The sequence below is a fragment of the Mustela putorius genome, unplaced genomic scaffold (assembly GCF_011764305.1).
Source record: "Mustela putorius furo isolate JIRA1106 unplaced genomic scaffold, ASM1176430v1.1 tig00000139_pilon_pilon_pilon, whole genome shotgun sequence".
Classification (NCBI taxonomy): domain Eukaryota; kingdom Metazoa; phylum Chordata; class Mammalia; order Carnivora; family Mustelidae; genus Mustela; species Mustela putorius.
The window spans coordinates 1,098,770-1,111,743 of NW_025421293.1; the positions used below are offsets into that span (position 1 = coordinate 1,098,770).

The following is a 12,974-nucleotide window of genomic DNA, read 5'->3' on the forward strand; positions in this document are numbered from 1 at the left end:
TATTATTTGCTTTTTTAAATTCACCTAAATCTCAAGCCCAGTTTAATTAAAAATTTTTTTTTAAAGATTTTATTTATTTATTTGAGAAAGAGACAGTGGGAGAGAGCACGAGCGAGGAGAAGGTCAGAGGGAGAAGCAGACTCCCCGTGGAGGTGGGAGCCCGATGCGGGACTCGATCCCGGAACTCCGGGATCATGACCTGAGCCGAAAGCAGTCGTCCAACCAACTGAGCCACCCAGGCATCCCTAATTCTTATAAATCATCAGGCTGGTAGAGAAGACGCTCTTGTTTAGTACAGTTAAGCTGGGTCACCTCCAGTCTGTGTTCAGCAAAGGTCACCTCAGTTTAGCGCACTAGTGACCTTTCTGAATGGCCATCTGGAGTGGCGCGTTTTGCAGAGCCCATCGGAGTCTCCGGCCAACCCCCAGCTGCTCCGTCTGCAGGGTCACGGGCCCTCTGCAGTGCTTGTCCACGGGCTCTTCATAACGCGGCACCCTACCTCCTCTGGTCTGCGAGTGTGCATGCATGCGTGTGTCCGTATCCATGGATGTGTGAGAGTGTGTGTGTGTGCACATCTGTATCCATGTATATGTGAGAGAGAGCGTGTGTGTGTGTGCACATCTGTATCCGTGTATGTGTGAGAGCATGTGTGTGTGCACATCTGTATCCGTGTATATGTGAGAGTGTGTGTGCACATCTGTATCCATGTGTGTGTGAGAGAACGTGTGTGCGTGTGCACATCTGTATCCGTGTGTGCACATCTGTATCCGTGTGTGTTTAAGAGAGCGTGAGTGGGTGACTGGATGTCTTTTTATTTCAGTCATTCCCTCCTTAGTCGTAGCAGATCTAGAATATTCAAAGCACTTGTCAAGAAAGTTTGATCCTGGAATTTTGAAAGAGCCCACAAAGTTAAGATCTCCCTCATTGCTAGGAGTGTATCATTATGTAACTTACCAAATAGAAAACTTAGTTGTGGAACTTTAGGGTCCTATATGACTGGGCTGTCAGGGAGCGTTCAAAAGACCAGGAAGCCAATTTACCTCCATTTGTATGATGCAGGAATTTCTGCAGAGGTGAGACACGCTTACACATGCAAGCGTGTGGGAGGGATGTATGCGTAGGCCCAAATGTATTTCCTGTTTGGCACAAATCTGTGTTTAAGTGTATCCATTTACAAAATGCATTACAAAGTGATCTCCTTAAGGAACAGTTGGCCCTTTACAGGAAAGCCTTACCAGCCTTATGAAGCCCAAACTGGGCTGGAGAACTGGAGCTCCTCTTATTTTGCCAGTGAGTAAGGTGTTTACTGAATTTCTGTGGGTGCCAGACATGCCTCCGTTATTGGTCTAGGAGAGTATAGCTCTTTGAGAATTAACTTATTATGGTGCACAAGGAATCTGAATGAAAAGATGTGTTATTGGTTCAAATACAGTGCTGTTCCCAGTCAGCACAGCCTGTGACCTCACGAAGCCGGGCACCCAAGCGCTGCCGTCGCGGGGCAGGGAGGGCGTCGGCCTGGGAGCTCCCGCCGACTTGTGTGAGCTGCTAAGCAGAGTTTATCATCTCTGATTCACTGTTGCTTTCGTCACCCTCACATTGGACTGGCCTGGGTTGCGGGGTGGGGTCGGGTGGATTATCTCCAGACGCCTTTCTGGCTCTGACACCTGTTCCATGCCGTCAAAGCAGGTCATGCTTATCTCGGACTGTTGTGCTGCTTCCGCAGGGTGTCACCTACTGTGGCGAGAGCTCAGCCAGCAGTCTCACCATGGCCAACGTGCCCTGGCATGAGGAGGTGGTGCACTTTGTCCAGGACTTGGTGGATCTGATCCCCGACTACGAAATCGCCTGTGAGCACGAGCATTCCAACTGCCTCCTTATCGCTCACAAACGGGTAAGCAGAGCCCAGCCTGCACTCTTCCAGCCGCTCCTTCTCCTCAGGGTCCCTCCCTTCGCTGTAGGGGCGTCCGCTTGTTTGCTTCCTTCCCTGAGACGACTTCAGGAGGCCTCGGTGTGTGTGTGTGTAATGATGTGGAGAACCAAGGCCAAAGAAATCGAGGCAAACACTGAGCTGCATTACAGCTTGCAGCCCATTGACAAGTGCTCAGGCAGGCAGGGTGACCGTCCTCCAGGAACTCAACTGCCTCCACGTTAATACCTTGCTAAAGGCAAAAGGCAGCCTTCGCTTGACATGAGTCCACCCTCCAGAGTCCTGTGAATCTTCTTTAACATCGAAAATCCCCTTGGAAACGTCTTTTCTCTGTCCGTCCGCCCCCAAGATATATGTTAGTCGTCATCTTCCAAGCATGTTCCCTGACACCTCGCTGAAGGCTCTCTTGACTAAGGTTTTACCAGACAGCACTAAATGACATGATCCTAACAGCCCCTCAAGGTCCTGGAAGCCTGGCTTCCCACTTTCTCAGAGGCTTACGCGATCCCTGTCCCCTCCCAGCTTGAAAATATGTGATCGGTCACTCCTCACAACCCCAGCGCGGCTCTTCCTGCCCACAGGCCCTGTCTGCCCGCCTTAATGAAACCATCCTTTTTTGCACGAAGATAATCTTGAGAATTCTTTCCTGCTGTTGGCTCCTAGACGCCAGCATTGTACATCAGACAGGATGACTGATAATAGCTCAGTCAGGTTTGCTTGATGACTCTGCATCCTTTAATTCAAGTTGTGCATTAACAAGTGCTTTTTTAATTTTTTTTTAAAGATTGTATTTATTTATTTGACAGAGATCACAAGTAGGCAGAGAGGCAGGCGGGGGGCGGGGGGAAGCAGGCTCCCCGCTGAGCAGAGAGCACGATGCAGGGCTCGATCCCAGGACCCTGAGATCATGACCTGAGCCGAAGGCAGAGGCTTTAACCCACGGAACCACCCAGGCGCCCCGCACAACAAGTGCTTTTTTAAAAAAGGGGACATGGATGAACCCTGAAAACATTATTCTACGTTAAAAAAAAAAAACACAAAAGGGCACTATTACATGATTCCGTTTGTCTAAAATGTCCAAACTGGGTAAATCTGTAGCGACAGAAAGTAGATCGGTGGTTCCAGAGACCGAGGAGGAGCAGGCTGGGGGTGACCACTGCCAGGGGCGGTGTTCTTCGGGGGTGATGGAAATATTCAAGAATTATCAAGTGGTGTCGGTTGCCCATCTCTGTGACTAGACCAGAGTCCCTGAATTGGACCCTTTAAAAGGCTGAATTTCGTGGCATGTGAGTTATATCACAATCAAGATAAATTAATACCAAAAAGATAATAAAGGCCAAGAGTGGTGTACCTCCTCTTATATAAGCGCTTTTTATGCGACGAAAGTCAGACTTAATTTGAACACGAAAGAACATTTTATCCTCCCCCAAAACCTTACATGGCTTCCTGAACAGCTTCTTAGCTGAACAGCACTTAATAATACAAGATTTGCTCAATTAAAATGTCACCTCTACTCTCACAAACGCCAGGTTAAAAGGCTCGCATGCGTTGGTTGCGGTGAGAGTGTATGCAGCTGACCTGTGGTCTGTCAGACTTGAATGTTTAGACAGAAGAGTATGTCCTGGGATGTCAGGAGCAGAGAAATAAAGACCACCTGGTATTTGAAATGTTAATTAAAGTAGCTTCAAAGCTAATTAACTTACAAAGCAAATCTTAAAAATTAAAGCCAAACCCTGAATTTTATCTTCTGGTTCTTCGTTCAGTTTTCTCCTAGGTACGAGGTTAGAGAATACGGATCTCTCGTGTTCAGACGCTTCAGTGACCTCCCTTTGCTTTTAACTTCAAAGTCAAAATCCTTAGTGGGACCTCAGGACCCAGTGTGATCGGGCTGTGCACCTCTCCAGCTGCCTACACTGCTCGTCCCCCTCTCTCTGCACTTTCCTTATATTCTCAGCCACGTGAGGTCTTACTTTCCCTTTAAATAGGCTGGAATTTCGTACGCTTTTCTGTTCTTGTAGTGGCGCCCTGGGAACGGCCGTATGCGTCCTCGACTAATCGCAGTGTGACGGTAGACTTAACTGCAAAGCAGGGACCTGAGAACACCTCATCAGCCCCCGTTTCCCTTCCCGGCACAGGTGCTCTTAGTGTTGTGCACCATAGTTGTGAGTGGGCAGGAGTGTCGTTAACGGCCTCACAGAGGCAGGACTCCGTTGCATGGACGTGCATCTAACTCTGTTTTGCTCTCCGTTCCTTTCTGCATTTTTGACCCTCCACATGGAACTGTTTTCCAGACACTTTTTAACACATGCGTTAGTGGGAGTCTGCTGATGGAAAATTTTGTTCTCGTTTGTCTGGAAATGAACATTTTGGCTGGGGATGAAATTCTAGGTTGACATTTGTTGCCTTTCACCACTATAGAGATAATCTTGTCTTTTAAATTCCATTGGTAACAAGTCAGCTATTGGTTTGTCGCTCGTTTTCCGATAATCTGCCGTTTTCACGCTTCTGGCTTCTCTTTTGGTTCTGCCCATATCCACAGGGAGTTCCCAGAAGGCGCCAAGCAACTGAACTCAGTGTGATAAATGTAGTGACAAGCATAGCTACCCAGGTACACACCAGCATGAAGAGACAGTCTGAGACCGATGCTCGTTAGCTAATGCTTCTTGAGCACCCAGGGTGTGTCAGGCATGGTGCTGGGTACTAGGGATGCAAAGATGAGCTAAGCAAATAGTCCCTGCCTTCGAGAGTGGTCTAACAGAAAAAAAGAAAAAAGGCAGCTATCGAAACAAATACCTCCAGTTTTTCATCAGAGCAATGATGGAAGAGTAGAGTAGAACCCGGGTGGGGGTGGTGTGTGTGTGCGGGGACAATATGGTACTATCAGGAGAGGCTTCCCAGAGGAGTTGCCATTTGACTGGAAGTCCAGCGACAGCCCAGCGAGGACGGACATGAAGGCAGAAAAATGTACAAGGAAAGGTCCTTGGAGAAGCGTAGAGGCCTAACCTGTTGGGAAAACAGTGAGTAGTTCATTATGGCCGGAGTTCAAAAGAAGGGTTGAAGGGAACGCAAGGGGGGTGACTGGTCAGGGGCAAGGGCGTTGGTGGCGCTGAATGGAATCCTAGTTGTGCCGTTTCCTGTACAGCACGGGCAGCACTGAAGGGATTGAAGTAGGACAGTGACACAATCAGATTTGGGTCTCAGAAAAATTTGTTTAGCAACATGAGGGGGCATGAACTGTAAGACTAGAAGAGAGAAACCAGTTAAAAACGGTCGTGACAGTCCAGCAGTGCAAGGGTGACGTGATGAGGGTCTGACACAGAGGCTGTGAGGGGAGACTTGGTCAAACGCTCAGTGCAGGCTGCTCTCTGTCTCCCAAGGGGAGTCGTGGGCTGGTGTCCCCTCAACCAAGCCGATGTCAAGGTCCGGGTCCCCACTCGGCCTCCGTTGACCTGTTGGGGGAGGAGTGCGTCCTTATGGCTGATTTGGGGGTAAAAGTGTGGGCTCTCGCCGCGGAACCTCTGCTCCACTCTGGCTAGGAAGGGAGGACCGCGTCACTGCTGCTCCCCAGGGACACTGTGGGATGGATGGGGGGGGCTCGTTGCTCCGGGGCAGCAGGGAAGGTCTTGGCTCTCTGCTAAGCTTCCTCCGTCCCCAATCTGGTGTGGGCGGGGTGAGGTACCTTGCTACGGCCAGGTAGAGGCCAGTGCTCCTGGGACCACGGGGGGTGGGGTGGCCGGACCCTCCACTCCACCTCCCCTGACAGCTCCCCAGCGGCCAGGAGGGAGGGCGCGGCCCAACGTGGCGGGGCGGATATGAAGGTCTAGGGTCTCCCATAGACGCTGACTGACCTGGGGTGAGAATCGGGCATTTTTCTCATGGCCTAGGTTGGGTATTGCTTAAGTTTTCTGTCGGGCTAGCTAAGGTGCCCTCTTCCTGGTCCTCTGGCTGAGAAAAGCAGGTTTTTCATGGGGCTCTAAGATTTGTTTGTTTGTTTACTGTTTGTGCCCTTTGGTATTTCTGGATTGCGGGCTTCAGCCAGGCCTCTAGGCTCTAGCACCCAGTGCGGGATTCATATCAGATAAAGGGCTAGTGTCCAAAATCTATAAAGAACTTAGCAAACTCAACACCCAAAGAACAAATAATCCAATCAAGAAATGGGCAGAGGACATGAACAGACATATCTGCAAAGAAGACATCCAGACGGCCAACAGACACGTGAAAAAGTGCTCCATATCACTCAGCATCAGGGAAATACAAATCAAAACCACAATGAGATATCACCTCACACCAGTCAGAATGGCTAAAATCAACAAGTCAGGAAATGACAGATGCTGGCGAGGATGCGGAGAAAGGGGAGCCTCCTACACTGTTGGTGAGAATGCAAGCTGGTGCAGCCACTCTGGAAAACAGCATGGAGGTTCCTCAAAATGTTGAAAATAGAACTGCCCTATGACCCAGCAATCACACTACTGGGTATTTATCCTAAAGATACAAATGTAGTGATCCAAAGGGACACATGCACCCGAATGTTTATAGCAGCAATGTCCACAATAGCCAAACTATGGAAAGAACCTAGATGTCCATCAACAGATGAATGGATCAAGAAGATGTGGTATATATACACAATGGAATACTATGCAGCCATCAAAAGAAATGAAATCTTGCCATTTGCGACAACATGGATGGAACTAGAGTGTATCATGCTTAGCGAAATAAGCCAAGCAGAGAAAGACAACTATCATATGATTTCCCTGATATGAGGAAGTGGTGATGCAACATGGGGGCTTAAGTGGGTACGAGAAGAATCAATGAAACAAGATGGGATTGGGAGGGAGACAAACCATAAGTGACTCTTAATCTCACAAAACAAACTGAGGGTTGCCGGGGGGAGGGGTTTTGGGAGAAGGGGGTGGGATTATGGACATTGGGGAGGGTATGTGCTTTGGTGAGTGCTGTGAAGTGTGTAAACCTGGCGATTCACAGACCTGTACCCCTGGGGATAAAAATATATGTTTATAAAAAATAAAAAATGTATTAAAAAAAAAAAAGAGCCACAGACAGAATCCAGGGAGTGTGTAGCCAGTCTGCCTTTTATCTACCTTTGATGTCTTCTTGTGTTTGTTTTGTGTATGATACCCAGGGATTTTAGCCACGTAGTGGGAGAAGTAGGAAGAAGTACATATCCTCCATCTTGTCCAGAAGCAGAAGTCTGTGACCACAGTTTTGACATTTATAGATTTTGGCCAAATATCTCCTCAGTGAACAGTAACGCCGGTCCGCTGGGAACACTGTGAATTACAGATTATTTAGCAGAATACTTCTGTGTAGGCTGATTTTCTTTACTAATGTTAGAAGTGTCACCCCATATGTTACAAGGCTGGCCCTGCACTGTTACCGGGAAGATTTTCGGGAAACGTACACGAAGACATCCCTGTCTGCTCCTCGTCGGGCCTGTCAGATCCCATTTAATGAGGAGGCTGGCACTTACCGACGGACGCCTTTTTAAGGTCACAGAAAACAGAGCTATAACCAAAAACCAAATCAAGCAAAGAAACAGAAAAAGAGAAAAATGAAACCAAAGCCTAGAAGAATCCATAAAACAAACCATTTAGTTCATGAATAACAGCGTGGGTATTGACTGTTTAACGACCTCATGGTTCATGCTGCCAATTCCAAGCTTACTGTTTCTCAGCTATATTTTTGAAACAGGACATCTTGCAGTGAACGCAAAAGAAAAACCTAAATACTTGATTCTTAATGGCTTTCACAATCAGGGCCTCTTCAGAGAAGGAGCCTCTGCAGGGTCCCGCCATGTTGCTTTTTTCCTCCGCCTCTGCCCAAGATGCCTCTTCTGCCAGAAAGTCACGCACACCTGCCCCACCGCAGTCCACCTGCTGAATTTCTGCTCCTTAAAACGGTGAAACAGATCTCCTCGGGGCTACCTCTCTGGGATCCATGTGCGCAGAGATGAGGCTGCGTTGTGAAGAGCTGTGGGTTCATGGAACACAGGGTGTCATCCCCAGCACTGCCCAGAGTCCCTGCGACCCCACGGATTCTCCGTGTTGGTGTAGAGAACTGATGGCGCCTTCCCGATCCTGTCCGTCCTGTCTCCACTGTCTGAGCTCCAGAAAGCAGAGACCGTGTTCCATTGTCCCTGCTGATTTTGATCCAGACTTACCTCCTTCCTTATTATTTATTCATTCATTCATTTATTCAGTAAATATTCATTCTACAGAGTTTGCTATTTTTTAGGTCATCATTGACCTGCTGGTTGTTAAATCCACTTGCTTTCCTGCTCACCATCTCCTTCCTGTTTTTCTGCAGCAGGAATCTGGTGCCAATCCATGCTTTTTGAACGTTTCTTCTCTCTGCTGTGCGGTACTTTTCTGATTTTAGTGAAGCTGGCGAGCAGAAATAAGAACGTCGCCATCCAGTGCGGCACTGAAAATCCCTCCATTGTGGCATTTCTTTCTTTATCCATTTCAAAAATTTTAAATTCTCTCTAGGATACCATGTAGCCCAAAGTGTAAGGTGAATTCTTTCAAAGAAAAAAAAAAAGATGATAGAGATTTCAAGCATGGGTTGAATATTTACATTCAAATGATCTTTTAAGATTCTACATTAAATTGGTAAGATTTCCCAACATGGCCCAGCCTCTGGAGACTCCATCACAACCCGCAGTGCGCTGTCCATCCCCAGAACGCTCTGGAGACTTCACAATCTGGAGACTCCGTCACAGTCCGCAGTGCCCCGTCCGTCCCCAGAACGCTCTGGAGACTCCGTCACAATCTGTCCGTCCCCAGAACGCTCTGTGGTCATTCGCATCACTTACAGCGGTCTCCTTAGTGCCGTGTGCTATATCACGTGCAAAGCATTTCTTAATTCTTGGAATATTTTTTTAATGGATGGTTATTTTTTTCACAACAGTTTTGTCATTTAGAAGTGATGTTTAGACTCTAGAGAGAGTTTCTGGATAAGAGGGAGTTTCTTTCGTGGGTGGGAGTAGAAGGTTCAATGAGTTCCTTTGACTTTGAACAAAGGAGAGACGGACACAGACTCAAGGAAAGTAAGTCAGCATGTTTTAGTTCCAAGGTTGAGCTCGAGGGACAAAGAAAGAAGTACAGTTGCCCACAGGAGACTGTCTACAGGGGGAGGGCGGGCCTGTCTGAGTGCCGTGGGAGGAACGCCGGGATAAGGAGATCGTCACCCTTCTGCTTCTGTGTTCTCCAGGGGCAGCTCCGATGTAACCTTGGGCCTGTCCGTCTGCAAGCTTGAGTGAGACCTTGATGAATACAATACACTTGATGATTTTACTGTAGAAACAGTGAGGTCCTTCCCCTGTGCGGATTGGTGATATCCTGTTAAAGTGGACCGCTGCCAGCGGAAACCAAGTAGTAGGTTACATGTACGGCTCGCAAATCCACAAAGCACTATTTTAAAACTTAATTGCTTACTTAAAAAATAGATTTCATGTCTTAGTACATACAGTTTGGGATTTATGGAAAAATTGAGGAGACAGTGCAAAGAGCTCCTCTGTACTCTAGATTTGCCTTGTTACGAACATCTCGCGTTGCTGTAGTACATGTGTCACAACTAGCGGACCAGTGCTGCTCCGTGATTTGCCAGAGCCCAGAGTTTGGATTTTTTTAGGTTTTACCCAATGTCCTTTTTCTGTTCTGTTCCATCCAGAAGACTATGTTACATTTAATGTCATGTCCCTTTAGGCTCTTCTTGGCTACGGCAGTTTCTCAGACTTTCCTTGTTTTGATAACTCTGACAGCTTTGAGGGGTGCTCACGAACTATTCTGTAGGATGCACCATTACTGAAATCTGTCCATTGTTTTTCTCATAAGACCTGGGTTGTGGGTTTTTAGGAGGAAAGCCACAGAGGTAAAGTGCCAGTTTCATCATCTTGTATCAGGGATGCATGCTGCCAACATGATCTACAGCTAGTGATGTTGACCTTGGCCAGCAAACTGAAGTACTGTTTGTCCGGTTTCTCACCGTAAAAGTGCTCTTCCTCTTCCTTTTCTGTACATTTACTCTTCGGAAAGATGTCACTCTCTGCAGCCCACGTGTAGGAACTGGGAGTGACATTCCACATCCTCGATGGTGGGATAGCTACAGAAATAGGTTTATCTCTTTTCCCCAGTTTTAAATTTATCCCCTCATTCTTTATAGCAGTGTGGACTCACGGTATTTACTCTGTACCTTGGGTTATAATCCAGTTCGACTTCCTTTCTTTCGTCGCTCAAATTACTCTGGCTCTGGCTTCTAGGATCTCTTCCAGGGGCTCTTGTGCTCCTTTGCTGTGCTTCCATCAGGGCTCGGGGCTTTCTTTGTCTTTGGTCTTGAGCACTGCTTTCCTTTCTGGCTCTACAAGGTGTTCCAGGCTCATCCTGCACATTTTCTGCTCCAGTCCTGGAAGCGGTCATTTGTCTCAGCAGCCCTGGTTCCTTTATTGAAGAGTGGTGTTAGAAGCCAAGATCTAGGGTGCCTGGGTGGCTCAGTGGGGTAAGCTGCTGCCTTCGGCTCAGGTCATGATCTCAGGGTCCTGGGATCGAGTCCCACATCGGGCTCTCTGCTCAGCAGGGAGCCTGCTTCCTCCTCTCTCTCTCTCTCTCTCTGCCTGCCTCTCTGCCTACTTGTGATCTCTGTCTGTCAAATAAATAAATAAAATCTTAAAAAAAAAAAAAAAAGAAGCCAAGATCTAGGCGAAGGTGTGCTTGGTGTTGTGGGGTATTGTTTCTTCTTCTATGTCCTCGGAAAGGTGTACGACAGCAAAGAAATTGTGCGTATATTCCAGCCCTTCTCTACACACGTGGCTGTAAGTATTTTTCCGTGCATCCAGTTGTATGAAGCAAAACCTGCTAACGTCTCAAACGCTAATCCATCGCCAGCGGGACTCACTCTAGCTGCTTCTTGCTTATTTATAATTCCCCTCTAACAGTGAGAAACTAGGCTCCTTACAGCAGCCGTGTGTTTCCTTAATTGTGCAGTTCCAAGATATGAGTACAGCAGTGTCAGAACTTTTAACCCTAGAGCACAGTGCTTGTGTGCAGGTCCTTTGGCTTTCGTCTTAGAAGCTCCGCTTATTTCCAGAATTACTTAGGTCAGCACCTTTTCCTCTCCTCCTTCAGTGAAGTTACTTCATACATTTGTAACAGATTCTCACAGTCTGCACCTTTTCCTGGGATTCCCTGACCTCTCCCAAGTGAGTTTTGTATTTTATATATATTCACATACATTTTTATGTATGTATTTCAAAATGTGAACTATTTCATATTTTAAGGTTCAGTATTTGTACTATAAAGTTGTACAGGTTTTGAAAAGTACATAATGTGAAAAGATGAATGAACATCTTTCATATGCTTACTTGCTGCCTGGACATTTTCTGCAGTGAGGTCTTTGTTCAGATCTTTTGCTTATTTCTTCATTGGATTTGTTATTTTCTCATTGTTGAGTTTTAAGTATTCTTTACATATTTTGGATACATGCCATTTATCAGATGTGTTTTGCAAATATTTCCTTCAGTCTGATTTGACTGTTTATTCTCTTAACTGCCTTTCTCAGAGCAAACATTTATAATAAAATCTGGTTTATCAACTTTCTCTTTCATGGATGATGCTAGATTTCTAAACTCAGGGTCACCTAGACCTCATCCTATGTTACCTTCTAGAAGTTTTGTAGTTTTATTATATGTTTAGGTCTAAGATCTGTTCTGAAAGCTGTAAGATTTATATTGAGATTTTTGTTTGTTTGTTTGATTTTTGCATGTGGATATCAAGTTGTTGGAGAGACGGTTCTTCCTGCATTATGCTGGATACTTGTGTGGGTTTTATTTCTGGTCTTAGTATTGTTTCATTGATCTGTGTGTCTGTTCTTTCACCAATACTATGCAGTCTTGACTTTGGTTAGCTTTATTGAAACTGAGTGGTATCAGTTCTCCAACTTGTTCATCTTGGCTATTGGGTTGGCTCTTCTAGGTCTTTTGCCTTTTCATGTAAACTTTAGAATCAGTTTGTTAATACCTATAAACTAGCTTGCTAGTATCTTGTTTGGGATCGAGTTGAATCTACACATTCAACTCGACCTAACAAGTTCAGTCTTTGATCTGTGAACGTGAACTACCTCCTGTTTAGGTCTTCCATGACTTCTTTCACCGTTTTGTCCTGTGTATAGATCCTATACACGTTTTGTTAGATTTATACATAAGTGTTTCATTTTTTTGATGTTAATGTAAATGGTACTGTATTTTTAACTTCAAATTCCAATTGTTCATTCCTGGTATATGAAAAAGCAGTTAGCTAATATTTCTCAGAATATTACCTCCTGTTTTGCACCCATGCTATAATAACCTGAGTTCCACAGGATATTTTGTTATTGTTGATTCTTTGGATTTTTCTCCTTTTTCTTTTTTTTAATAATTTGTTTGTTTGAGAGAGAGTGAGAGTGGGAGAGAACATGTGAGGGGAGAGGTCAGAGGGAGAAGCAGACTCCCTGCTGAGCTGGGAGCCTGATGTGGGACTTAGTCCTGGGACTCTGGGATCATGACCTGAGCCAATGGCAGTTTCTTAACCAACTGAGCCACCCAGGTGCCCCTCTGGATTTTTCTACATCAGTTAATGTGGTTATCATGCATCTCTTCCCAATCTACCATTTCTTATCTTACTGTGTTAAGCTAAAACTTCAAGTCTGATGTTGATTAGAAATGGTAAAAGGTGAACCCCTTGGGCACCTGTGGGGTTGTAAAAAAACTGAAAAAAGAAAGAAAGAAATGGTAAAAGGGGACATTCCTGCTTTGATTCTGATTTTAGTGGGAACGCAGCTGGTTTGTAACCATTAAGTATGATGTTCACTGTAGGGTTCTGGTAGATGTGTATCAGGTTGAGGACATTTCCCTCTGTTTCTAGTTTGCTGAGAATTTTTAATCATAAATCAGTCTGGATTTTTGTTCTATACTTTTCCTGCAGTTATCGGTACGATCATATTTTCCTTCCTTAGCTGTTGGTGCGATGGGTCACATTAATTGATTTTCAGCCTTGCC

At 45.9% G+C, this 12,974-nt stretch overlaps 1 protein-coding gene across 7 annotated transcripts in view; it reads left to right on the forward strand.

Moving 5' to 3' along the window:
- Window positions 1-12,974, forward strand: part of LOC101692945 (S-adenosyl-L-methionine-dependent tRNA 4-demethylwyosine synthase TYW1) — a 201,127-nt gene that overhangs the window by 174,380 nt on the left and 13,773 nt on the right. For 5 of the 7 annotated variants that reach the window (XM_045074911.1, XM_045074908.1, XM_045074909.1 and 2 more), the window contains one exon: window positions 1,724-1,891. The exons of the other annotated variants lie outside the window; for them this stretch is intronic. In XM_045074911.1, the coding sequence (XP_044930846.1) occupies window positions 1,724-1,891 (168 nt within the window). The remainder of the gene's footprint in view (window positions 1-1,723; window positions 1,892-12,974) is intronic. 7 annotated transcript variants of the gene reach the window in all.